Raw genomic sequence first — 25,958 nt, 5'->3', positions numbered from 1 at the left:
CAAAAAAAGCTGCCCACCTGCAGGAGAGGAAGGGGCCAGGGTCAGGGGGAATAAGAGAAGCCCTGTTGGATCAGGCCAATAGGCCATCCAGTCCAACACTCTGTGTCACATAAGAACATAAGAGAAGCCCTGTTGGATCAGGCCAATGGCCCATCCAGTCCAACACTCTGTGTCACATAAGCACATAAGAGAAGCCATGTTGGATCAGGCCAGTGGCCCCTCCAGTCCAACATTCTGTGTCACATAAGAACAGAAGAGAAACCCTGTTGGATCAGGCCAATGGCCCATCCAGTCCAACACTCTGTGTCACATAAGAACAGAAGAGAAACCCTGTTGGATCAGGCCAGTGGCCCCTCCAGTCCAACACTCTGTGTCACATAAGAACATAAGAGAAGCCCTGTTGGATCAGGCCAGTGGCCCCTCCAGTCCAACATTCTGTGTCACATAAGAACATAAGAGAAGCCCTGTTGGATCAGGCCAGTGGCCCCTCCAGTCCAACACTCTATGTCACATAAGAACATAAGAGAAGCCCTGTTGGATCAGGCCAGTGGCCCCTCCAGTCCAACACTCTGTGTCACATAAGAACATAAGAGAAGCCCTATTGGATCAGGCCAGTGGCCCCTCCAGTCCAACACTCTGTGTCACATAAGAACATAAGAGAAGCCCTGTTGGATCAGGCCAGTGGCCCCTCCAGTCCAACACTCTGTGTCACATAAGAACAAAAGAGAAGCCCTGTTGCATCAGGCCAGTGGCCCCTCCAGTCCAACACTCTGTGTCACATAAGAACATAAGAGAAGCCCTGTTGGATCAGGCCAGTGGCCCATCCAGTCCAACACTCTGTGTCACACATAAGTACCTAAGAGAAGCCCTGTTGGATCAGGCCAATGGCCCCTCCAGTCCAACACTCTGTGTCACATAAGAACATAAGAGAAGCCCTGTTGGATCAGGCCAGTGGCCCCTCCAGTCCAACATTCTGTGTCACATAAGAACATAAGAGAAGCCATGTTGGATCAGGCCAGTGGCCCCTCCAGTCCAACACTCTGTGTCACATAAGAACATAAGAGAAGCCCTGTTGGATCAGGCCAGTGGCCCCTCCAGTCCAACATTCTGTGTCACATAAGAACATAAGAGAAGCCCTGTTGGATCAGGCCAGTGGCCCCTCCAGTCCAACACTCTGTGTCACATAAGAACATAAGAGAAGCCCTGTTGGATCAGGCCAGTGGCCCCTCCAGTCCAACACTCTGTGTCACATAAGAACATAAGAGAAGCCCCGTTGGATCAGGCCAGTGGCCCCTCCAGTCCAACACTCTGTGTCACATAAGAACATAAGAAAAGCCCTGTTGGATCAGGCCAGTGGCCCCTCCAGTCCAACACTCTGTGTCACATAAGAACATAAGAGAAGCCCTGTTGGATCAGGCCAGTGGCCCCTCCAGTCCAACATTCTGTGTCACATAAGAACATAAGAGAAGCCCTGTTGGATCAGGCCAGTGGCCCTCCAGTCCAACACTCTGTGTCACATAAGAACATAAGAGAAGCCCTGTTGGATCAGGCCAGTGGCCCCTCCAGTCCAACACTCTGTGTCACATAAGAACATAAGAGAAGCCCTATTGGATCAGGCCAGTGGCCCCTCCAGTCCAACACTCTGTGTCACATAAGAGAAGCCCTGTTGGATCAGGCCAGTGGCCCCTCCAGTCCAACACTCTGTGTCACATAAGAACAAAAGAGAAGCCCTGTTGCATCAGGCCAGTGGCCCCTCCAGTCCAACACTCTGTGTCACACATAAGTACCTAAGAGAAGCCCTGTTGGATCAGGCCAATGGCCCCTCCAGTCCAACACTCTGTGTCACATAAGAACATAAGAGAAGCCCTGTTGGATCAGGCCAGTGGCCCATCCAGTCCAACACTCTGTGTCACACATAAGTACCTAAGAGAAGCCCTGTTGGATCAGGCCAATAGCCCATCTAGTCCAACACTCTGTGTCACACATAAGTACCTAAGAGAAGCCCTGTTGGATCAGGCCAATAGCCCATCCAGTCCAACACTCTGTGTCACACATAAGTACCTAAGAGAAGCCCTGTTGGATCAGGCCAGTGGCCCATCCAGTCCAAACACTCTGTGTCACACATAAGTACCTAAGAGAAGCCCTGTTGGATCAGGACAATGGCCCCTCCAGTCCAACACTCTGTGTCACATAAGAACATAAGAGAAGTCCTGTTGGATCAGGCCAGTGGCCCATCCAGTCCAACACTCTGTGTCACACATAAGTACCTAAGAGAAGCCCTGTTGGATCAGGCCAATAGCCCATCCAGTCAACACTCTGTGTCACACATAAGTACCTAAGAGAAGCCCTGTTGGATCAGGCCAATAGCCCATCCAGTCCAACACTCTGTGTCACACATAAGTACCTAAGAGAAGCCCTGTTGGATCAGGCCAATAGCCCATCCAGTCCAACACTCTGTGTCACACATAAGTACCTAAGAGAAGCCCTGTTGGATCAGGCCAATAGCCCATCCAGTCCAACACTCTGTGTCACACATAAGTACCTAAGAGAAGCCCTGTTGGATCAGGCCAATAGCCCATCCAGTCCAACACTCTGTGTCACACATAAGTACCTAAGAGAAGCCCTGTTGGATCAGGCCAATAGCCCATCCAGTCCAACACTCTGTGTCACACATAAGTACCTAAGAGAAGCCCTGTTGGATCAGGCCAATAGCCCATCCAGTCCAACACTCTGTGTCACACATAAGTACCTAAGAGAAGCCCTGTTGGATCAGGCCAATAGCCCATCCAGTCCAACACTCTGTGTCACACATAAGTACCTAAGAGAAGCCCTGTTGGATCAGGCCAATAGCCCATCCAGTCCAACACTCTGTGTCACACATAAGTACCTAAGAGAAGCCCTGTTGGATCAGGACAATGGCCCCTCCAGTCCAACACTCTGTGTCACACATAAGTACCTAAGAGAAGCCCTGTTGGATCAGGCCAATAGCCCATCCAGTCCAACACTCTGTGTCACACATAAGTACCTAAGAGAAGCCCTGTTGGATCAGGACAATGGCCCATCCAGTCCAACACTGTGTCACACTTAAGTACCTAAGAGAAGCCCTGTTGGATCAGGACAATGGCCCATCCAGTCCAACACTCTGTGTCACACCTAAGTACCTAAGAGAAGCCATGTTGGATCAGGCCAATGGTCCATCCAGTCCAACACTCTGTGTCACACAGTGGCAAAAAAACCCCAGGTGTCATCAGGAGGTCCAGCAGTGGGGCCAGGACACTAGAAGGCCTCTCACTGTGCCCCCCAAGCACCAAGAATACAGCTCATCACTGCTGCAGATAGAGAGTTCCAACAATATGCTGTGGCTAAGAGCCACTGATGGACCTCTGCTCCAGATGTTGATCCAGTCCCCTCTTGAAGCTGTCTGTGTTTGCAGTCGCCACCACCTCCTGTGGCAGTGAATTCCAGTGTTAATCACCCTTTGGGTGAAGAAGGACTCCTTTTTATCCGTTCTAACCCGACTGCTCAGCAATTTCATAGTGCTCCTTCCACAAGGACCAAGCAGGGCCCCACAAACAACATTACTTTTTAAAATGTATATATAATTTATTTACAAAGGAGGAAAGCCTTCATGTAGCACAATCGTCTGTCAGCAATTCGAAACATCAGATTAAAAGAATAAAAGGTCACTATACAACTTATTATTTGGAATTACATTCTTCAAAGTTAGATATTCTGCCACTGGATGCCACAATGCAACACATTTTTCCTGCTGTTTTACCTCGTGGGCATCGAAAGTGCGCCTAGTGCTTTTACTCAGCACAGACATTTGCACAAACCATGTCACAATGCCAGGCAAACTTAGCTTTATCCTGAAGAGATGTGTCATTCCACACTGCTGGTCTCTCCCAGGCAAAGCTACTTTCATAGCTGCTTTGCCTCCAGTTCTTCACGCCTTGGGTTGAGAAACTCAGAAGGCTCCCTGGTCCGCAGGCTCTAGCCTGAGATGTTTCAGACAGCATTTATGTCTGCTGTCTGTATCCCACCTTCCTACATTTCACTTCCAAGAATGCCCCCAGTCTGATGCACGAAGACTGCAGACTGAAGACTGCAGATTTATACCCCGCCCTTCTCTCTGCATCAGAGACTCAGAGTGGTTTACAATCTCCTATATCTTCTCCCCCCGTAACAGACACCCTGTGAGGTGGGTGAGGCTGAGAGAGCTGTGACAAAAACTGCGCTTTCAAGGACAACTCCTGCCAGAGCTATGGCTGACCCAAGGCCATTCCATCAGCTGTAAGCGGAGGAGTGGGGAATCAGACCCTGTGAGGTGGGTGGGGCTGAGAGAGCTCTCCCAGAAGCTGCCCTTTCAAGGAGAACTCCTATGGGAGCTCTGGCTGATGCAAGGCCATTCCAGCAGGTGCAAGTGGAGGAGTGGGGAATCAAACCCGGTTCTCCCAGATAAGAGAGCACTGGCTGACCCAAGGCCATTCCAGCAGCTGCAAGTGGAGGAGTGGGGAATCAAACCCTGTGAGGTGGGCGGGCTGATAGAGCTCTCCCAGAAGCTGCCCTTTTAAGGACAACCTCTGCCAGAGCTCTGGCTGACCCAAGGCCATTCCAGCAGCTGCAAGCGGAGGAGTGGGGAATCAAACCCAGTTCTCCCAGATAAGAGAGCCATGGCTGACCCAAGGCCATCCCAGCAGCTGCAAGTGGAGGAGTGGGGAATCAAACCCGGTTCTCCCAGATAAGAGAGCTCTGGCTGACCCAAGGCCATTCCAGCAGGTGCAAGTGGAGGAGTGGGGAATCAAACCCTGTGAGGTAGGCGGGCTGATAGAGCTCTCCCAGAAGCTGCCCTTTTAAGGACAACCTCTGCCAGAGCTCTGGCTGACTCAAGGCCATTCCAGCAGGTGCAAGTGCAGGAGTGGGGAATCAAACCCAGTTCTCCCAGATAAGAGAGCCATGGCTGACCCAAGGCCATCCCAGCAGGTGCAAGTGGAGGAGTGGGGAATCAAACCCGGTTCTCCCAGGTAAGAGAGCTCTGGCTGACCCAAGGCCATTCCAAAAGGTGCAAGTGGAGGAGTGGGGAATCAAACCCGGTTCTCCCAGATAAGAGAGCTCTGGCTGACCCAAGGCTATTCCAGCAGGTGCAAGTGGAGGAGTGGGGAATCAAACCCGGTTCTCCCAGGTAAGAGAGCTCTGGCTGACCCAAGGCCATTCCAGCAGGTGCAAGTGGAGGAGTGGGGAATCAAACCCGGTTCTCCCAGGTAAGAGAGCTCTGGCTGACCCAAGGCCATTCCAGCAGGTGCAAGTGGAGGAGTGGGGAATTAAACCCGGTTCTCCCAGATAAGAGAGCTCTGGCTGACCCAAGGTCATTCCAGCAGCTGCAAGTGGAGGAGTGGGGAATCAAACCCGGTTCTCCCAGATAAGAGAGCTCTGGCTGACCCAAGGCCATTCCAGCAGCTGCAAGTGGAGGAGGGGGGAATCAAACCCGGCTCTCCCAGATAAGAGAGCTATGGCTGACCCAAGGTCATTCCAGCAGGTGCAAGTGGAGGAGTGGGGAATCAAACCCGGCTCTCCCAGATAAGAGAGCTATGGCTGACCCAAGGCCATTCCAGCAGGTGCAGGTGGAGGAGTGGGGAATCAAACCCGGCTCTCCCAGATAAGAGAGCTCTGGCTGACCCAAGGCCATTCCAGCAGCTGCAAGTGGAGGAGGGGGAATCAAACCCGGTTCTCCCAGATAAGAGAGCTCTGGCTGACCCAAGGCCATTCCAGCAGCTGCAAGTGGAGGAGGGGGGAATCAAACCCGGTTCTCCCAGATAAGAGAGCTCTGGCTGACCCAAGGGCATTCCAGCAGGTGCAAGTGGAGGAGTGGGGAATCAAACCTGGTTCTCCCAGATAAGAGAGCTCTGGCTGACCCAAGGCCATTCCAGCAGGTGCAAGTGGAGGAGGGGGAATCAAACCCGGTTCTCCCAGATAAGAGAGCTCTGGCTGACCCAAGGCCATTCCAGCAGCTGCAAGTGGAGGAGGGGGGAATCAAACCCGGTTCTCCCAGATAAGAGAGCTCTGGCTGATCCAAGGCCATTCCAGCAGGTGCAAGTGGAGGAGTGGGGAATCAAACCCGGCTCTCCCAGATAAGAGAGCTCTGGCTGACCCAAGGCCATTCCAGCAGCTGCAAGTGGAGGAGTGGGGAATCAAACCCGGCTCTCCCAGATAAGAGAGCTATGGCTGACCCAAGGTCATTCCAGCAGGTGCAAGTGGAGGAGTGGGGAATCAAACCCGGCTCTCCCAGATAAGAGAGCTATGGCTGACCCAAGGCCATTCCAGCAGGTGCAGGTGGAGGAGTGGGGAATCAAACCCGGCTCTCCCAGATAAGAGAGCTCTGGCTGACCCAAGGCCATTCCAGCAGCTGCAAGTGGAGGAGGGGGAATCAAACCCGGTTCTCCCAGATAAGAGAGCTCTGGCTGACCCAAGGCCATTCCAGCAGCTGCAAGTGGAGGAGGGGGGAATCAAACCCGGTTCTCCCAGATAAGAGAGCTCTGGCTGACCCAAGGCCATTCCAGCAGGTGCAAGTGGAGGAGTGGGGAATCAAACCTGGTTCTCCCAGATAAGAGAGCTCTGGCTGACCCAAGGCCATTCCAGCAGGTGCAAGTGGAGGAGGGGGAATCAAACCCGGTTCTCCCAGATAAGAGAGCTCTGGCTGACCCAAGGCCATTCCAGCAGCTGCAAGTGGAGGAGGGGGGAATCAAACCCGGTTCTCCCAGATAAGAGAGCTCTGGCTGACCCAAGGCCATTCCAGCAGCTGCAAGTGGAGGAGGGGGGAATCAAACCCGGTTCTCCCAGATAAGAGAGCTCTGGCTGACCCAAGGCCATTCCAGCAGCTGCAAGTGGAGGAGGGGGGAATCACACCCGGTTCTCCCAGATAAGAGAGCTCTGGCTGCCCCAAGGCCATTCCAGCAGGTGCAAGTGGAGGACTGGGGAATCAAACCCTGTTCTCCCAGATAAGAGAGCACTGGCTGACCCAAGGCCATTCCAGCAGCTGCAAGTGGAGGAGGGGGGAATCAAACCCGGTTCTCCCAGATAAGAGAGCTCTGGCTGATCCAAGGCCATTCCAGCAGGTGCAAGTGGAGGAGTGGGGAATCAAACCCGGCTCTCCCAGATAAGAGAGCTCTGGCTGACCCAAGGCCATTCCAGCAGCTGCAAGTGGAGGAGGGGGGAATCAAACCCGGTTCTCCCAGATAAGAGAGCTCTGGCTGACCGAAGGCCATTCCAGCAGGTGCAAGTGGAGGAGTGGGGAATCAAACCCGGTTCTCCCAGATAAGAGAGCTCTGGCTGACCCAAGGCCATTCCAGCAGCTGCAAGTGGAGGAGGGGGGAATCAAACCCGGTTCTCCCAGATAAGAGAGCTCTGGCTGACCCAAGGCCATTCCAGCAGCTGCAAGTGGAGGAGGGGGGAATCACACCCGGTTCTCCCAGATAAGAGAGCTCTGGCTGCCCCAAGGCCATTCCAGCAGGTGCAAGTGGAGGAGTGGGGAATCAAACCCTGTTCTCCCAGATAAGAGAGCACTGGCTGACCCAAGGCCATTCCAGCAGCTGCAAGTGGAGGAGGGGGGAATCAAACCCGGTTCTCCCAGATAAGAGAGCTCTGGCTGATCCAAGGCCATTCCAGCAGGTGCAAGTGGAGGAGTGGGGAATCAAACCCGGCTCTCCCAGATAAGAGAGCTCTGGCTGACCCAAGGCCATTCCAGCAGCTGCAAGTGGAGGAGGGGGGAATCAAACCCGGTTCTCCCAGATAAGAGAGCTCTGGCTGACCCAAGGCCATTCCAGCAGGTGCAAGTGGAGGAGTGGGGAATCAAACCCGGTTCTCCCAGATAAGAGAGCTCTGGCTGACCCAAGGCCATTCCAGCAGCTGCAAGTGGAGGAGGGGGGAATCAAACCCGGTTCTCCCAGAAAGGAGTCTGCACACTTAACCAGACTGGCTCTCTGAATGGCTGTAATGCACCCCATGAAATGCATCAAACTCACAACTGAAGCATCTCTGGGAAAGGCATGTTCTCCATTTAACCCAGACTTGTAAGCAACAGAGCAATTGACAGATTCCAATTATTGCCTTATGACCCTCTCACTGTCCAGGCTTGTTTTGTAGAAAAAGCCCAGCAGGAGCTCATTTGCATATCAGACTACACCCCCTGATGCCCGGCCAGTCGGAGCTGCCTTCCTGCTCACCATCATTCTCCCATTCTGACATGTTGCTGTTTTCTTGGTTTCCCAGGCAAATGCTATCCAGACAAACCACCTTTCCATTTGTTCATTGCACTATTTTGCCATTGGGTTCTAACTCTGGACCACTTTGCATTCTTCACCACTGCCCACCAGCTCTATGCAGCTCTGCTCACTGCGCCCCATTCCATTGTCTGATGAAGTCTGCATGAACCCGGAAGCTCACGTTTTGAGTAAAACTTGGTTGGGCTGAGATGGCGTCACTCTGAAGCTCTGACCATCTTCCGGAACTTTCCAATGATCCGTGCCCGGATCTGCTTCGTCTTCATGCTATACACGATTGGGTTCATTAGAGGTGGCAGCAGCAGGTAGATGTTGGCCAGGAGGATGTAAGCGATGTGGGGAGCACTCCTGCCGTATCGGTGGATCATGGTGAGGCCAAGCATGGGGATGTAGAAGGAAAGGATGGCACAGATGTGGGAGATGCAGGTGTTGAGGGCCTTGAAGCGTTCTTCCTTGGAAGCAACACCCAGGACGGTTTTCAGGATCATGATATACGACAGGACCAGCAACAGAGAATCCACCGCGGTGGAGGAGAGCATCACCAGCAAGCCGTAGATGCTGCTGATTCTCCTGTCTGAGCTGGAAGCTTTCATGATATCTTGGTGAAGGCAGAAGGAATACAACAAGATGTTCTCTTTTTGGTACCGCATTCTCTTCAAAAGGAAGGAAGCGGGGAAGACAAGGAAGGCAGCTCGGAGGAAAGCCCCCAGCCCAATCTTGATGACGGCTTCATTGGTCAAGATCGATGTGTATCTCAGGGGGTTCCGGATGGCCACCAAGCGGTCAAAGGCCATGGCCAGCAGAATGCCTGACTCAGTGATGGAGAAGGTGTGGATGAAGTACATCTGGGCCAGGCAGGCATCAAAGTGGATCCAGCGGTGGTTGAACCAGAGGACGCTCAGCATGGTGGGCAAAGTGGCCGAAGACAAGCCCAGGTCTGAGAGGGCCAGCATGCAGAGGAAATAGTACATGGGCTCGTGGAGGGTTTGGTCTGTCCAGATCATGAAGAGGATGGTGCAGTTCCCAGCGATGGACACAAAGTACATGGAACAGATGGGGATGGAGATCCAGATGTGGGATTTTTCCAGCCCAGGGAAGCCTGTTAGGAAGAAATCTGGGGGGCCAAAAGTTGCATTGGAGAAGGACATGACCGACTCCCAAGGATTTTGGTCTCTGTTGCTCCCTCTTGAAAGAAAACAAAACAGTGTGGTTATTTTGACAGCCCAGTCCTGCCTTCTAGATTTGATGTTCCAGCTAAGCAAACATCCCCAGTGTGAGCATCAGAGCCTGAATAAAAAGCAGAGGCATCCTTTTTTCAAAGCACCCCAAAATTTGTTCCCTGACAACAAATATCTCCTTGAACCATAGAGCTGCAAGGGACCTCCAGGGTCATCTAGTTCAACCCCCTACACAGTGCAAGACATTCCCCTTCCCCACACACACCCAGTGACCCCTGCAGGCTCCATGCCCAGAAGATGGCAAAAACCTCCAGGATCCCTGGCCAAACCGGCCTGGAGAAAACTTTCTGACTGACATTTCCCTGGGCGTGTAAGAAAGGGCCATGAGAACTAAGCACTGATGCAGCCCTTCCTGCCCGCCTTCTCATAATTTGCGAAAGTTCACAAGATCAGCATTGCTGTCAGATGGCCATCTAGCCTCTGTTGAAAAACCTCCAAGGAAGGAGAGCCCACCACCTCCCAAGGAGGAAGCCTGTTCCACTGAGGAACTGCTCTAAACTCACAAACACCTCCCCCTAAATTCACAGGATCTTCATTGCTGTCAGATGGCCATCTAGCCTCTGTTTCAAACCTCCAAGGAAGGAGAGCCCACCACCTCCCGAGGAGGAAGCCTGTTCCACTGAGGAAGTTCTTCCTAATGTTTAGCTGAAAACTTTTGATTCAATTTCAACCTGTTGGTTCTGGACTGACCTTCTGGGGCAACAGAAAGCAATTCTGCACCATCCTCTAGACGACAGCCCTTCAAGTACTCAAAGATGGTAATCCTATCACCTCTCAGTCGTTTCCTCTCCAGGCTAAACATACCCTGCTTTCTCAGCCTTTCCTTGTAGGACTTGGCCTCCAGACCCCTCACCATCTTTGTCACCCTCCTCTGGACCTGTTCCAGCTTGTCTAGATCCTTATTAAATTGTAGTGCCCAAAATTGAACACAAGACTCCAGGTGAGGTCTGACCAGAGCAGAGTAAAGTGATACTATCACTTCATGTGATCTGGACACTATAGGGGGGAGGGGGCTTGTGAGTTTCCTGCATTGTGCAGGGGGTTGGAGTAGATGACCCTGGAGGTCCCTTCCAACTCTAGGATTCTATGATTCTGTTGATACAGCCCAAAACTGAATTTGCCTTTTTAGCCACCACAATCACACTGCTGACTCATGTTCTGTGTACAGTCCACAAAGACCCCTAGATCCATTCTGCACATACTACTGCCAAGACAAGTCTCCCCCATCCTATAATTCTGCATTGGATTTTTCCTACCTAAATGCAGAACTTTACATTTATCCCTGTTAAAATTCATTTTATTGGTTTTAGCCCAGTTTTCCAGCCTCTCAAGGTCATCCTGGATCCTGTTTCTGTCTTCTTCTGTGTTTGCAACCCCTCCCAATTTAATATCATCTGCAAATTTAATAAGCATCCCCTCTATTCCTTCATTTAGATCATTGATAAAGATGTTGAACAAAACAGGTCCCAGGACAGATCCTTGAGGCACTCCACTTGTCACTTCTCTCCAAGAGGAGGAGGAACCATCAACAAGCACTCTTGGGGTGCGATCTGTCAACCAGTTACAGACCCACCTAACGGTAACAGGATCCAGACCAGCAGGTGCAAGTGGAGGAGTGGGGAATCAAACCCGATTCTCCCAGATAAGAGAGCTCTGGCTGACCCAAGGCCATTCCAGCAGCTGCAAGTGGAGGAGTGCAGAATCAAACCCAGTTCTCCCAGATAGGAGAGCTCTGGCTGACCTAAGGCCATTCCAGCAGCTGCAAGTGGAGGAGTGGGATATCAGACCCGGTTCTCCCAGATAAGAGGGCTATGGTTGACCCAAGGCCATTCCAGCAGCTGCAAGTGGAGGAGTTGGGAATCAAACCCGGTTCTCCCAGATAAGAGAGCTGTGGCTGACCCAAGGCCATTCCAGCAGCTGCAAGTGGAGGAGTGGGATATCAGACCCAGTTCTCCCAGATAAGAGAGCTCTGGCTGACCCAAGGCCATTCCAGCAGCTGCCAGTGGAGAAATGGGGAATCAAACCCGGTTCTCCCAGAGAAGAGAGCTCTGGCTGACCCAAGGCCATTCCAGCAGCTGCAAGTGGAGGAGTGGGGAATCAAACCTGGTTTTCCCAGATAAGAGAGCTATGGCTGACCCAAGGCCATTCCAGCAGCTGCAAGTGGAGGAGGGGGGAATCAAACCCGGTTCTCCCAGAGAAGAGAGCTCTGGCTGACCCAAGGCCATTCCAGCAGCTGCAAGTGGAGGAGTGGGGAATCAAACCTGGTTATCCCAGATAAGAGAGCCCTGGCTGACCCAAGGCCATTCCAGCAGCTGCAAGGGGAGGAGTTGGAATCCAACCCGGTTCTCCCAGATAAGTGTCTCCCAGATAACCACTGCACCGAACTGGCTCAAAGAAGAGAACAACTGAACTGACTGCCGGCAAAGAGGGGGCAACTTGTGAAGGTCTGAGGATCGCACCAGTTCTCCATCTCGGCCTGGATGGTCTCAGCTCCCTGCTACACCCCTTGCAAAGCCATGTGACCTACCCAGCAGCTCCAGAGGGGACTCCTCTTCAGGCCCACAAAGGCCTGCCTGGCTTTGAGCACAGCCAAGATTCATTCTCGGGCTTATTTATGGACTCCTCTTTGCCCTGGGGGAGGAGGCAGGCTCAGCTGCGCCTCTCTGGGCTGTCGATTCCACAGGGCTCTGTTGAGACTCACAACCTCGGACCTCCCTTGAGTGCTAGTGGAAAGACAGAGGGACATCTCAGCGCTGCCGCCTGCTGGTGGGCTTGGCTAGTGCTGGGCGACTCTCTCTCTTGAGTGGGGGCTGAAGATCTCCTGGAATTGTAAGTGGTTTCCAGACTACAACATCACCTATTTATTTGCAGCACTGATTCCACTTCTCCCGGAGAAAACAGCTGTTTTGGGAGGTGGACTGCAGGGCATCCCTTCTCCAAACGCTGCTCTCCCTGGGCCCACCCTCAGAGCTCCAGGAATTTCCAGAACCAGAGTTGGCAACCTCACCTAGGACACCTAGAAGGCCGTGTGTGTGCCTCCGACGCTTTGGGGAGGGAGGGTGGGAAGGGAGGGGGTGTTATCAAGTGCTCGGGGGAGGAGCCGTCTGAAAAGGGGGGTTAAAAATGCCCCTTGTCTGAGCAGGGAGAACTTCCGGGGTACAGCACCACTGCTTTAGGGCATCTTTGTGATGTGCGCTGTATGTACAAGTCATGGCTTGAGGTTAGGGTTGCCAATCCCCAGGTGGGGGCAGGGGATCCCCCAGTGTGGAGGCCCTTCCCCCACTTCAGGGTCATCAAAAAGCAAGGGGGGGGGCTGGTGGCAATAGAAGATGATAGTTATGATTGTTAAGTACTGGGTTCGATGCATTGGAGTTCAAACAGGACCATGCTTTATTGGTAACATACTAAGAGCAAGGCCTCAAGCGGGCGGAGGTTACCAGCATCGAGGCACTGCTGCTGAAGACGCAGCTGCGCTGGGCAGGGCATATCTCCAGGATGGAAAACCACCGCCTTCCCAAGATTGCCCTGTATGGCGAACTTTCCACCAGCCATCAAAATAGAGGGGCACCAAAGAAGAGGTACAAGGACTCCCTGAAGAAATCCCTTGGCACCTGTTGTATCAACCATCACCAGTGGTCTGACCTAGCCTCGGATCGCAAAGCATGGAGGCACACCATCCACCAGGCTGTCTCTTCCTTTGAGAACGCACGCATAGCTGGTCTTGAGGACAAAAGGAGATTGAGGAAGAATCGCACTGCTACAGCACCAACCCCAAATCAGACTTTTCCCTGCAGCCACTGTGGCCGGACCTGCCTGTCCCGCATTGGTCTTGTCAGCCACCAGCGAGCCTGCAGCAGACGTGGACTACTGCACCCTTCTTAAATCTTCGTTCGCGAAGTCAAGCCGAGATGACTAAGAACAACATGGTTGGGCCGTGACCCCACTTATCTGCATGCAAAAGAGCCACACACACACACACCCCGCAGTCCCATCCCCGTACCAGACTGCTTAGCATCCTGATCTATAGATGCATCAAAGAGTCTCCAGCGTTCCCGATGCCAGGGCAAGCGCCAAAGCTTCCCTCCAAACATATAAATTTTAATTTATTTTTAGGCATTACAACAACACTGTAAGGGTTATCATTCCGCCCCTCCTCCACAGACACACACGTCAAGCAAATTTGGAAGTCCTTCAAATGAGCCCTGAGACAGGAGCAGCCTAAAGTCATCTGTAGGGCGGGCCCTGGCCCACAACAAGCCCTTTCAAAAGCCAGAAAGATAAAGCCCCACGTTCAAAGCTGGGGCCAAAAGATAAGCTCCAGCTGCTCAACCCCACCACACCCCACCCCATCGGCAGAACTCCCCACAGCAGCTGGCGGTGGCTTCCACAGGAAGGGGGTGGCTGGCTGAGAGCAGGCCCAAGATCCCCTTGCAGAATCTCAATGCCCATCTCTACCACAATGGTCCGCTGGCTAAGCACTGTTGCACCAGAACTGGCTGTGAGCTCTGGCAGTGGAGCCCGTCTGTCTTCTGCAAAGGCCAGGCAGCTGGGCTAGCAGTCAGTGGGGCAGAGGCCTTGCTTAAGCCAGACAGAGGAGCCCTCTAGTCCATCAACCCCATCTCACACCAGTAGATCAGACCAGTAAGGGTCCCTCTTGTCCAGCCACCTGTCTCACCCAGTGGCCAGCCAGTTCTTCTGGAGGGCCAACAACAGGGCAGAGAGGCCGAGGCCTTCCCCTGAGAAGAGCATCAGAAGAGCCCTGCTGGGTCAGACCAGGGAGGGTCCATCTAGTCCAACCTCCTGTCTCACACAGGGGCCAGCCAGTTCCTCTGGAGGGCCAACAACAGGGCAGAGAGGCCGAGGCCTTCCCCTGAGAAGAGCATCAGAAGAGCCCTGCTGGGTCAGACCAGGGAGGGTCCATCTAGTCCAACCTCCTGTCTCACACAGGGGCCAGCCAGTTCCTCTGGAGGGCCCACAACAGGGCAGAGAGGCTGAGGCCTTCCCCTGAGAAGAACCTCAGAAGAGCCCTGCTGGGTCAGACCAGGGAGGGTCCATCTAGTCCAGCATCCTGTCTCACACAGTGGCCAACCAGTTCCTCTGGAGGGCCAACAACAGGGCAGAGAGGCCGAGGCCTTCCCCTGAGTAGAACATCAGGAGCCCTGCTGGATCAGACCAGTGAGGGTCCATCAAGTCCAGTCTCCTGTCTCACACAGTGGCCAACCAGTTCCTCTGGAGGGCCAACAACAGGGCAGAGAGGCTGAGGCCTTCCCCTGAGAAGAACCTCAGAAGAGCCCTGCTGGGTCAGACCAGGGAGGGTCCATCTAGTCCAGCATCCTGTCTCACACAGTGGCCAACCAGTTCCTCTGGAGGGCCAACAACAGGGCAGAGAGGCCGAGGCCTTCCCCTGAGTAGAACATCAGGAGCCCTGCTGGATCAGACCAGTGAGGGTCCATCTAGTCCAGTCTCCTGTCTCACACAGTGGCCAACCAGTTCATCTGGAGGGCCAACAACAGGGCAGAGAGGCTGAGGCCTTCCCCTGAGAAGAACCTCAGAAGAGCCCTGCTGGGTCAGACCAGGGAGGGTCCATCTAGTCCAGCATCCTGTCTCACACAGTGGCCAACCAGTTCCTCTGGAGGGCCAACAACAGGGCAGAGAGGCCGAGGCCTTCCCCTGAGGAGAACATCAGAAGAGCCCTGCTGGATCAGACCAGGGAGGGTCCATCTAGTCCAGCATCCTGTCTCACACAGTGGCCAACCAGTTCCTCTGGAGGGCCAACAACAGGGCAGAGAGGCTGAGGCCTTCCCCTGAGGAGAACCTCAGAAGAGCCCTGCTGGGTCAGACCAGGGAGGGTCCATCTAGTCCAGCATCCTGTCTCACACAGTGGCCAACAAGTTCCTCTGGAGGGCCAACAACAGGGCAGAGAGGCTGAGGCCTTCCCCTGAGGAGAACCTCAGAAGAGCCCTGCTGGGTCAGACCAGGGAGGGTCCATCTAGTCCAGCATCCTGTCTCACACAGTGGCCAACCAGTTCCTCTGGAGGGCCAACAACAGGGCAGAGAGGCTGAGGCCTTCCCCTAAGAAGAACACCAGAAGAGCCCTACTGGGTCAGACCAGGGAGGGTCCATCTAGTCCAGCATCCTGTCTCACACAGTGGCCAACCAGTTCCTCTGGAGGGCCAACAACAGGGCAGAGAGGCTGAGGCCTTCCCCTGAGGAGAACCTCAGAAGAGCCCTGCTGGGTCAGACCAGGGAGGGTCCATCTAGTCCAGCATCCTGTCTCACACAGTGGCCAACCAGTTCCTCTGGAGGGCCAACAACAGGGCAGAGAGGCTGAGGCCTTCCCCTGAGGAGAACCTCAGAAGAGCCCTGCTGGGTCAGACCAGGGAGGGTCCATCTAGTCCAGCATCCTGTCTCACACAGTGGCCAACCAGTTCCTCTGGAGGGCCAACAACAGGGCAGAGAGGCTGAGGCCTTCCCCTAAGAAGAACACCAGAAGAGCCCTGCTGGGTCAGACCAGGGAGGGTCCATCTAGTCCAGCATCCTGTCTCACACAGTGGCCAACCAGTTCCTCTGGAGGGCCAACAACAGGGCAGAGAGGCTGAGGCCTTCCCCTGAGGAGAACCTCAGAAGAGCCCTGCTGGGTCAGACCAGGGAGGGTCCATCTAGTCCAGCATCCTGTCTCACACAGTGGCCAACCAGTTCCTCTGGAGGGCCAACAACAGGGCAGAGAGGCTGAGGCCTTCCCCTGAGGAGAACCTCAGAAGAGCCCTGCTGGGTCAGACCAGGGAGGGTCCATCTAGTCCAGCATCCTGTCTCACACAGTGGCCAACCAGTTCCTCTGGAGGGCCAACAACAGGGCAGAGAGGCTGAGGCCTTCCCCTAAGAAGAACACCAGAAGAGCCCTGCTGGGTCAGACCAGGGAGGGTCCATCTAGTCCAGCATCCTGTCTCACACAGTGGCCAACCAGTTCCTCTGGAGGGCCAACAACAGGGCAGAGAGGCGGAGGCCTTCCCCTGACAAGAACCTCAGAAGAGCCCTGCTGGATCAGACCAGGGAGGGTCCATCTAGTCCAGCCTTCTGTCTCACCCAGTGGCCAGCCAGTTCTTCTGGAGGGCCAACAACAGGGCAGAGAGGCCAAGGCCTTCCCCTGAGGAGAACATCAGAAGAGCCCCGCTGGGTCAGACCAGGGAGGGTCCATCTAGTCCAGCCTCCTGCCTCACACAGTGGCCAACCAGTTCCTCTGGAGGACCAACAACAGGGCAGAGAGGCTGAGGCCTTCCCCTGAGAAGAACATCAGAAGAGCCCTGCAGGGTCAGACCAGGGAGGCTCCGTCTAGTCCAGCCACCTACCTCACACAGTGGCCAATCACTTCCTCTGGAGGGCCCACAACAGGGCAGAGAGGCGAGGCCTTCCCCTGAGAAGAACATCAGAAGAGCCCTGCTGGGTCAAACCAGGGAGGGTCCATCTAGTCCAGCCTTCTGTCTCACCCAGTGGCCAGCCAGTTCTTCTGGAGGGCCAACAACAGGGCAGAGAGGCCAAGGCCTTCCCCTGAGGAGAACATCAGAAGAGCCCTGCTGGGTCAGACCAGGGAGGGTCCATCTAGTCCAACCTCCTGCCTCACACAGTGGCCAACCAGTTCCTTTGGAGGGCCAACAACAGGGCAGAGAGGCTGAGGCCTTCCCCTGAGAAGAACCTCAGAAGAGCCCTGCTGGGTCAGACCAGGGAGGCTCCGTCTAGTCCAGTCTCCTGCCTCACACAGTGGCCAACCAGTTCCTTTGGAGGGCCAACAACAGGGCAGAGAGGCGAGGCCTTCCCCTGAGAAGAACATCAGAAGAGCCCTGCTGGGTCAGACCAGTGAGGGTCCATCTAGTCCAGCCTCCTGCCTCACACAGTGGCCAACCAGTTCCTCTGGAGGGCCAAAATAGATAGATAGATGATAGATAGATAGATAGATAGATAGATAGATAGATAGATAGATAGATAGATAGATAGATAGATAGATAGATAGATAGATAGATAGATAAATTTATTGTCATTGTTCTCAACAAAAAGAGAGCAACGACATGAGGTGCTCTTCCACAAACATACCAACACATCAAACACGCATATTCATAAACCATTTAAAATACATCTAAAACCATTTAAACCATTTAAATACATCTAAAACAGATAAACATTCATAAAACCATTAAAACCATTTAAATACATCTAAAACAGATAATCCTTCATGACCCTGCATTTAACCTAACCACAGCACTTGGATAGAAACTGTCCTTAAATCTATTTGTCCTACCCTTCAACACTCCTCTACCTGACGGTAAGATCTCAAATAGCAAATGGCCCAGATGTGAAGGGTCCCTTAGGATCATTTGTATCTTCCTTTTACATCCCATATTATACAGATCCACCAATGAGGGGAGAGAACATCCACAAATCTTTTGTGCTCTTCTCGTCACAGGGCAGAGAGGCCGAGGCCTCCCCTGAGAAGAACATCAGAAGAGCCCTGCTGGGTCAGACCAGGGAGGGTCCATCTAGTCCAGCCTCCTGTCTCACACAGTGACCAGCCAGTTCCTCTGGAGGGCCAACAACAGGATAGAGAGGCCGAGGCCTTCAAGAGCTCTGCAGGATCAGACAGTGAGGATCCATCTAGTCCAGCCTCCTGTCTCACACAGGAGCCAACCAGTTCCTCTGGAGGGCCGACAACAGGGCAGAGAGGCTGAGGCCTTCCCCTGAGAAGAACATCAGAAGAGCCCTGCTGGGTCAGACCAGGGAGGGGCCAACTAGTCCAGCCTCCTGTCTCACACAGTGGCCAGCCAGTTCCTCTGGAGAGCCAGCAACAGGGCAGAGAGGCCGGGGCCTTCCCCTGAGAAGAACATCAGAAGAGCCCTGCTGGGTCAGACCAGGGAGGGTCCATCTAGTCCAGCATCCTGCCTCACACAGTGGCCAGCCAGTTCCTCTGGAGGGCCAAGAACAGGGCAGAGAGAACATAAGAACATAAGAGAAGCCATGTTGGATCAGGCCAATGGCCCATCCAGTCCAACACTCTGTGTCACACAGTGGCCAAAAAATTTTTATATATATATATATATATATATATATATATATATATATATATATATATATATATATATATATATATATATATATACACACCGTATTTTTTGCACCATAAGACTCACTTTCCCCCCCCCCAAAAAAAAGTGGAGGGAAAAGTGTGTGCGTCTTAAGGAGCGAATACTGCAAAAAATTCACACAAATGCCTCTAAATTCACACAAACAGCTCTAAAAACTAGGTGCGTCTTATGCTCAGGTGCGTCTTATGGAGCGAAAAATACGTATATATACACACACACATATATATACACACACACACACACACACACTGTGGCTAATAGCCACTGATGGACCTCTGCTCCATATTTTTCTTTAAACCCCTCTTGAAGGTGGCCATGCTTGTGGCCGCCACCACCTCCTGTTGCAGTGAATTCCACATGTTAATCACCCTTTGGGTGAAGTACATCCTTTTATCCGTTTTAACCTGTCTGCTCAGCCGAGGCCTTCCCCTGAGAAGAACATCAGAAGAGCCCTGCTGGGTCAGACCAGGGAGGGGCCAACTAGTCCAGCCTCCTGTCTCACACAGGGGCCAGCCAGTTCCTCTGGAGAGCCAACAACAGGGCAGAGAGGCCGAGGCCTTCCCCTGAGAAGAACATCAGAAGAGCCCTGCTGGGTCAGAGCAGGGAGGGGCCAACTAGTCCAGCCTCCTGTCTCACACAGGGGCCAGCCAGTTCCTCTGGAGAGCCAACAACAGGGCAGAGAGGCCGAGGCCTTCCCCTGAGAAGGACGTTAGAAGAGCCCTGCTGGGTCAGACCAGGGAGGGTCCCTGTAGTACAGCCTCTTGGCTGACTCCCACACAGTGGCCAACCAGTTCCACTGGAGAGCCAACAACAGGGCAGAGAGGCCAAGGCCTTCCCCTGAAAATGACATCAGAAGAGCCCTGCTGGGTCAGACCAGGGAGGGTCCATGTATTTCAGCCTGCTGTCTCACACAGTGGCCACCCAGTCCCTCTGGAGGGCCAACAACAGGGCAGAGAGGCTGAGGCCTTCCCCTGAGAAGAACCTCAGAAGAGCCCTGCTGGATCAGACCAGGGAGGGTCCATCTAGTACAGCCTGCTGTCTCACACAGTGGCCACCCAGTTCCTCTGGAGGGCCAACAACAGGGCAGAGAGGCCGAGGCCTTCATAAGAGCATTAGAAGAGCCCTGCTGGGTCAGATCAGGGAGGGTCCATCCAGTCCAGCCTCCTGCCTCACACAGTGGGCAGCCAGTTCCTCTGGAGGGCCAACAACAGGGCAGAGAGGCTGTGGCCTTCCCCTGAGAAGAACGCCAGACGAGCCCTGCTGGATCAGGCCAGTGAGGGTCCATCTAGTCCAGCCTCCTGACTCACACAGTGGCCAACCAGTTCCTCTGGAGGGCCAGCAACAGGGCAGAGAGGCTGAGGCCTTCATAAGAGCATTAGAAGAACCCTGCTGGGTCAGACCAGGGAGGGTCCATCCAGTCCAGCCTCCTGCCTCACACAGTGGGCAGCCAGTTCCTCTGAAGGGCCAACCACAGGGCAGAGAGGCCGAGTCCTTCCCCTGAGAAGAACCTCAGAAGAGCCCTGCTGGGTCAGACCAGGGAGGGTCCATCTAGTCCAGCTTCCTGTCCAACACAGTAGCCAAACAGTTCCTCTGGAGGGCCAGCAACAGGGCAGAGAGGCTGAGGCCTTCCCCTGAGAAGAACATCAGAAGAGCCCTGCTGGATCAGACCAGTGAGGGTCTATCTAGTCCAGCATCCTGTCTCACACAGTGGCCAACCAGTTCCTCTGGAGAGCCAACAAAAGGGCAGAGAGGCCGAGGCTTTCCCCTGAGTAGAACATCAGAAGAGCCCTGCTGGGTCAGACCAGTGAGTGTCCATCTAGTCCAGCCTCCTGTCTCACACAGTGGCCAACTGATTCCAGTTGGCCTGATCCAATAGGGCTTCTCTCTTATGTTCCTATGTTCTTTTTCACTGCTGCTGCGCCCTGAGTTGCCATTTCCCCCACAATGGGCATCACTTTGGCTGCACTGAATTCCACCTTCCCTGCCCTGGAGTTGCCTGTTGACCCAATTAAGAGAGATCTTTCTCGGTTTTCACCGTCCTGAATAACTGGGCATCCTCTGCAAACTTGGGCGCTCTGCTGCTCCCCTTCTCCCCTAGTTCCTGAACAATTTTGGAGCAGATTCAGTGACTCCCCTCCCCATGCAAATTCTTGGGGCACCCCACGGCTAGCTTCCCTCCATCACAATAACTGTCCATTTATTCCTCCTCTTGACTTCCTGTCCTTTGGCCAGTCATTGAAGCCGTAATAGGGAGTGGGGGGCTGCTTCTCTTCTCCCAGCTGAGCTGGCCTTCGAACTCCTCCTTCCCCCTTCCTTCTTTAAGCTCCAGAGGGGACTTGATGGGGAACATGAGGTGCTCGGATGAGGCTCTCGGAGAGCCACGGGGGGTGGGGGTATGTTTTCCCAGCTCCTCGCCCTACAGGGCAGCCTCCAGCCTCTGGGACTCTCCCCTGCGAGACTCCTCTGTTGCTGAGGAGCCCCTTGTTTGTACCCAGAGAGAACCAGAGGTGAGAGGGCAACCCCAGGGGAACTCTGGGCCACTTGAAAATGAGTGCAGGATAAGCTTGGTTCAGGCAACATGGAGCCAGGCTCCTTTGTGAGGCAGACCTCTCCTCAAGAAGCCCACCCCTTTCTAGCCGGCTTGCCACGGAGTGTGGCAGAAACACAAAGCCCAGCTGGCAGAGCCCTGAGAGCCTCCCCCCACACCCAGGCCCCAAACCTGCTCCAGCTCTTCATTTGCAATATGGAAACTCAGCGGAGGAGAGGAAGGCAAAGGCTGCCTGCTGCAAAGGGTTGCAAGCGTCTGTCCCTGTTGACAATACGCAGCTTGTGATGCTCATGTAATCTCTGCGTCTTGCATTCTTGGGCTGCAGGGATGGAAGTCTGCTTTTGTGCCACTCCTACAGGTGGGTGTTCCTGGGGGCATCTCTAGGGCTGGTGGCTGGCAGGACCGGGTGGCAGGGCCCCACTTTATCCCTTTCTCTGCATTTCATTGGCTGGTTCTTCTGGGGTCACCCCTTTGGTAGCCTGCCTGCCCTCTTCTCCAGACAGAGAGCTGGACCTTCTTCTGCCCCACAGACGTCTCCCCCACCCCCACCCCCTCCCCCAACCCCCCCCAACACAAATAGTAAAAAGGCAATTTATGGAACAAGAAGGACCTGTACAAAAAAGACGGCCTCCACTTGTCCCGAGAAGAAACCAGGCTGCTGGCACTTCAAATCAAAAAGGTGACAGAGCAGTTTTAAACTAAATCTTGGGGGAAAGATGACAGGAGATGAAATGTCCCTGGTTCAGGATGGCTCATCTCTAAAAAAGACAAATGCTGTGCTGGGGATGTTTAATTGAAAACAAATCAGCAAGTATCATAATGCCCCTGTATAAATCGATGGTGCGGTCTCATTTGGAGTACTGTGTGCAGTTCTGGTCGCCGCACCTCAAAAAGGATATTATAGCATTGGAGAAAGTCCAGAGAAGGGCAACTAGAATGATTAAGGGGGGTGGGTTAGGGGCTTTCTAGCTAGAGAAATGACTGAGGGGTGACATGAGAGAGGTTTACAAAATTGTGCATGGGATGCAGAAAGAAGTCCTTTTCTCCCTTCCTCACAATACAAGAACTCGTGGGCACTCCATGAAATTAATGAGCAGTAGGTATAGAGCAGATCAAAGAAGTCCTTCTTCACCAAAATAATCACGAACACGTGAAATTCACTGCCACACGAAGGGCCAGCAAGGCAGCTGCAGGCACAGGCAGCTTAAAGAGGGAGAAACTTCTGAAGAAACATCTGGAGCAGAGGTCCATCAGTGGCTCATAGCCACAGCGTATTGTTGGAACTCTCTGTCTGGGGCAAGAGATGCTCTGTGTTCTTGGTATTTGTCTGCTGGTTGCCTTTTATCGTAGTTCCATTGAGAGCATTTTATCTTATTGCCTCTGCGTGTCGTTTGGGAGCTGCACGGAAGCAGAGAGAAGGGTGCTTCAAAGAGTGATGGTGAGAGCACAGAAGATTTGTGGATGTTCTCTCCCCTCATTGATGGATCTGTATAATATGGGATGTAGAAGGAAGATACAAATGATCTTAAGGGACCCTTCACATCCGGGCCACTTGCTATTTGAGATTTTACCGTCAGGTAGGCGATATAGAGTGTTGAAGGCTAAGACAAATAGATTCAAGGGCAACTTCTATCCAAGTGCCGTGGTTAAGCTAAATGGAGGGTTATGAATGGTTATGTGTTTTTAGATGCATTTAAATGGTCTATGTATATGTCCTTTTGTGGGTGTTGATGTGTTGGTATGTTTGTGGAAGAGCACCTCATTTCGTTGCTCTCATTTTCTTGAGAACAATGACAATAAATTTATCTATCTATCTATCTATCTATCTATCTATCTATCTATCTATCTATCTATCTATCTATCTATCTATCTATCTATCTATCTATTTGGGAGGGGGCACAGTGGGAGGGCTTCTAGTGTCCTGACCCCACTGATGGACCTCCTGATGGCACTTGGGGTTTTTTGGCCACTGTGTGACAGAGTGTTGGACTGGATGGGCCATTGGCCTGATCCAACATGATCTCTCTTATGTTCTTCTGTCTGGGGCAGTGATGCTTTGTATTCTTGGTGCTTGGGAGGGGCAACATTATAAGGGCTTCTAGTGTCCTGGCCCTACTGATGGACCCTCTGATGGTACCTGGGGTTTTTTTGGCCACTGTGTGACACAGATTGTTGAACTGGAGGGGCCACTGGCCTGATCCAACATGGCTTCTCTTATGTTCTTATGTCTGGGGCAGAGATGCTCTGTCTTCTTGGTGGTTGGGGGGGCACAGTGGGAGGGCTTCTAGTGTCCTAGCCCCACTGGTGGACCTCCTGATGGCACCTGGGTTTTTTGTCCACTGTGTGACACAGAGTGTTGGACTGTTGGGGGCCACTGGCCTGATCCAACAGGGCTTTTCTTATGTTCTTATGTGACACAGAGTGTTGGACTGGATGGGCCATTGGCCTGATCCAACATGGCTACTCTTATGTTCTTATTTGACACAGAGTGTTGGACTGGATGGGTCATTGGCCTGATCCAACAGGGCTTCTCTTATGTTCTTATGTGACACAGAGTGTTGGACTGGATGGGCCATTGGCCTGATCCAACATGGCTTCTCTTATGTTCTTATGTGACACAGAGTGTTGGACTGGATGGGCCATTGGCCTGATCCAAGAGGGCTTCTCTTATGTGACACAGTGTTGGACTGGAGGGGCCATTGGCCTGATCCAACAGGGCTTCTCTTTTGTTCTTATGTGACACAGAGTGTTGGACTGGATGGGCCATTGGCCTGATTCAACAGGGCTTCTCTTTTATGTTCTTAAGTGCCTCATCACTGCCGAAGACCAACAGCTACCCACAAGTCGCTGGACTGCAAAAGGATTGAATTGTGAGACAATGGATGACAACATGAAAAAGAATCTGGAGGTCAGTAATTCAGGGGAATAAACTGGATGCTGGACTGTTTGCAAAAGAATCATACAAAGTCGATCTGGCCCCTTTTGAAGCTGTAGGTCCGGAAAGGGTAGAAATAGGACAGCGTGTTTGGGGGTGGGGGGAACCACCCTTCAGTTATTGCAGAACAAGGGGCAAGCTGTATTTAACCTCTGTGTGTGTGTGTGCATTTGCGTGTGTTTTAAGCAGATGTTGCTGTTGTACAGAAGATTGAAGTCACAGAGCTTGGGTTATATCAGAAAGTAGATTTCGTATGGCAGGAGAGGCTGTGGACTGAGCCCCGTCAGGGGCCGCCACCCCCCCCCCCCGCCAGGGGATCGCCAGTCCTGGAGGGACACCCCAGAGTCCTCTTGCCTATGATGCCGCAAATGCTGTTGTAGCTGAGCTGAGCTCTCATGGGGAGGAGGGTGAGTTGGGGACATCCCGAGGTTCTTTTCCATCGCCGCAGCAGTGCCTTTCGTGCCCTCTAATTCCTCTTTCTCTCCACCGCCAAAGACGTCAGCTGGACACTCTCTGCAGTAGCAGCATGCCTGGTTCCCCGGAGACCATCAACCGGACGCTGGGCCTGGGCCAGGTCGCCTTCATCCTGGTGGGTATCCCTGGGCTGGAAGCCTTCCAGGCGTGGATCGGGATCCCCTTCTTCTGCATGTACATCGTGGCTCTGGTGGGGAACGGGACCATTCTGTGGGTTATCAGGACAGAGCCAGCCCTGCACCAGCCCATGTACCTCTTCCTTTGCATGCTGGCCTCCAACGACCTCCTCCTCTCCACCTCCATGGCTCCGAAGATGCTGCAGGTGCTGTGGCTGGGCTCCAGGGAGATCGGCTTCGACGCCTGCCTGGGCCAGATGTACTTCATCCACACCTTCTCCATCATGGAGTCCGCCATCTTGCTGGCCATGTCCTTCGACCGCTACGTGGCCATTTGCCACCCTCTGCACTACGCCACCATCCTCAGCTGCCCCGTGGTGGTGAAGATGGGGCTGGCAGCAGTCGCCCGGGGCGTGCTCTTGGTGATTCCTTGCCCGGTCCTCATCAGAAGGCTGCCCTACTGCTTCCGGAGGGTCATTCAACACACCTACTGCGAGCACATGGCTGTGGTCAAGCTGGCCTGTGCGGACACCACCCTCAACCGGACCTACGGAATCTGCGTGGCTCTCTTGGTGGTGGTGCTGGACCTGGGGCTGATTGCTGCCTCCTACGGCAGGATCCTCCAAGCCGTCTTCCGGCTGTCCTCACAAGAGGCCCGGGCAAAGGCTCTGGGGACCTGCGCAGCCCACGCCTCCACCCTCCTGGTGACTTACGTGCCAGCCCTCTTCTCCTTCCTCACCCACCGCATTGGCAAGCACGTGCCTCCATACATCCACATCTTGCTGGCCAGCCTGTACCTTCTGCTGGCCCCCACCGTGAACCCGCTGGTGTATGGCGTGAAGACGCGGCAGATCCGCCAGCGGGTGCTGAGACTTTTCAGCCAGGGGGAAAAGACCCTTGTGGGTCACTAGAGCCTCCGTGGGCAGGACTGGGAGCGTGCCAGGCTCCAGTAGCAGCAGCCCTTCTGTGCCTGGCTGGAACGTCGCTTCTGGGGCCAAACTACACGTTACATTTTTTCCAAATGTTTGCCTTGGTTTTCCCATGTTCCCTGTAGCCACAGAGAGCAGCTGCAGGCTTATTTCAAAAAAGAAGGTCCCAGACACACTGGGTACAGCTCTGTGGGGGGAAAGAAGAGAAGAAGAAGGAGCAGAATTGCAGATTTATACCCCGGCCTTCTCCCTGAATCAGAGACTCAGAGCGGCTCACAATCTCCTATCTCTTCTCCCCCCACAACAGACAC

General features: G+C 53.5%; 2 protein-coding genes and 1 long non-coding RNA gene across 3 annotated transcripts in view; 2 read left to right on the top strand and 1 right to left on the bottom strand.

Annotated features, from left to right (window-relative positions):
• Positions 1 to 25,958, top strand: part of LOC132591008 (uncharacterized) — a 182,221-nt gene that overhangs the window by 72,143 nt on the left and 84,120 nt on the right. The window lies entirely within an intron of this gene.
• On the bottom strand, positions 8,474 to 9,424 carry LOC132590983 (olfactory receptor 51G2-like). Its single transcript, XM_060263870.1, has one exon. It carries the CDS (start codon positions 9,422 to 9,424, stop codon positions 8,474 to 8,476), a length of 951 nt encoding a protein of 316 aa, XP_060119853.1.
• On the top strand, positions 24,739 to 25,629 carry LOC132590982 (olfactory receptor 52P1-like). The gene has a single exon (XM_060263869.1). The coding sequence runs from the start codon at positions 24,775 to 24,777 to the stop codon at positions 25,627 to 25,629; it is 855 nt and encodes a 284-aa protein (XP_060119852.1). The 5' UTR covers positions 24,739 to 24,774.

The sequence above is a fragment of the Heteronotia binoei genome, unplaced genomic scaffold (genome assembly GCF_032191835.1).
Source record: "Heteronotia binoei isolate CCM8104 ecotype False Entrance Well unplaced genomic scaffold, APGP_CSIRO_Hbin_v1 ptg001301l, whole genome shotgun sequence".
NCBI classification, from domain to species: Eukaryota; Metazoa; Chordata; class Lepidosauria; order Squamata; family Gekkonidae; genus Heteronotia; species Heteronotia binoei.
Note: the sequence above shows the minus strand (reverse complement) of the source record. Positions and strands in the feature narration are given on the sequence as shown.

Excerpts from the sequence above, each read along its gene's own strand:
- LOC132590983 (XM_060263870.1), bottom strand. The coding sequence starts at position 9,424 with ATGTCCTTCTCCAATGCAACTTTTGGCCCCCCAGATTTCTTCCTAACA.
- LOC132590982 (XM_060263869.1), top strand. The coding sequence starts at position 24,775 with ATGTACATCGTGGCTCTGGTGGGGAACGGGACCATTCTGTGGGTTATC.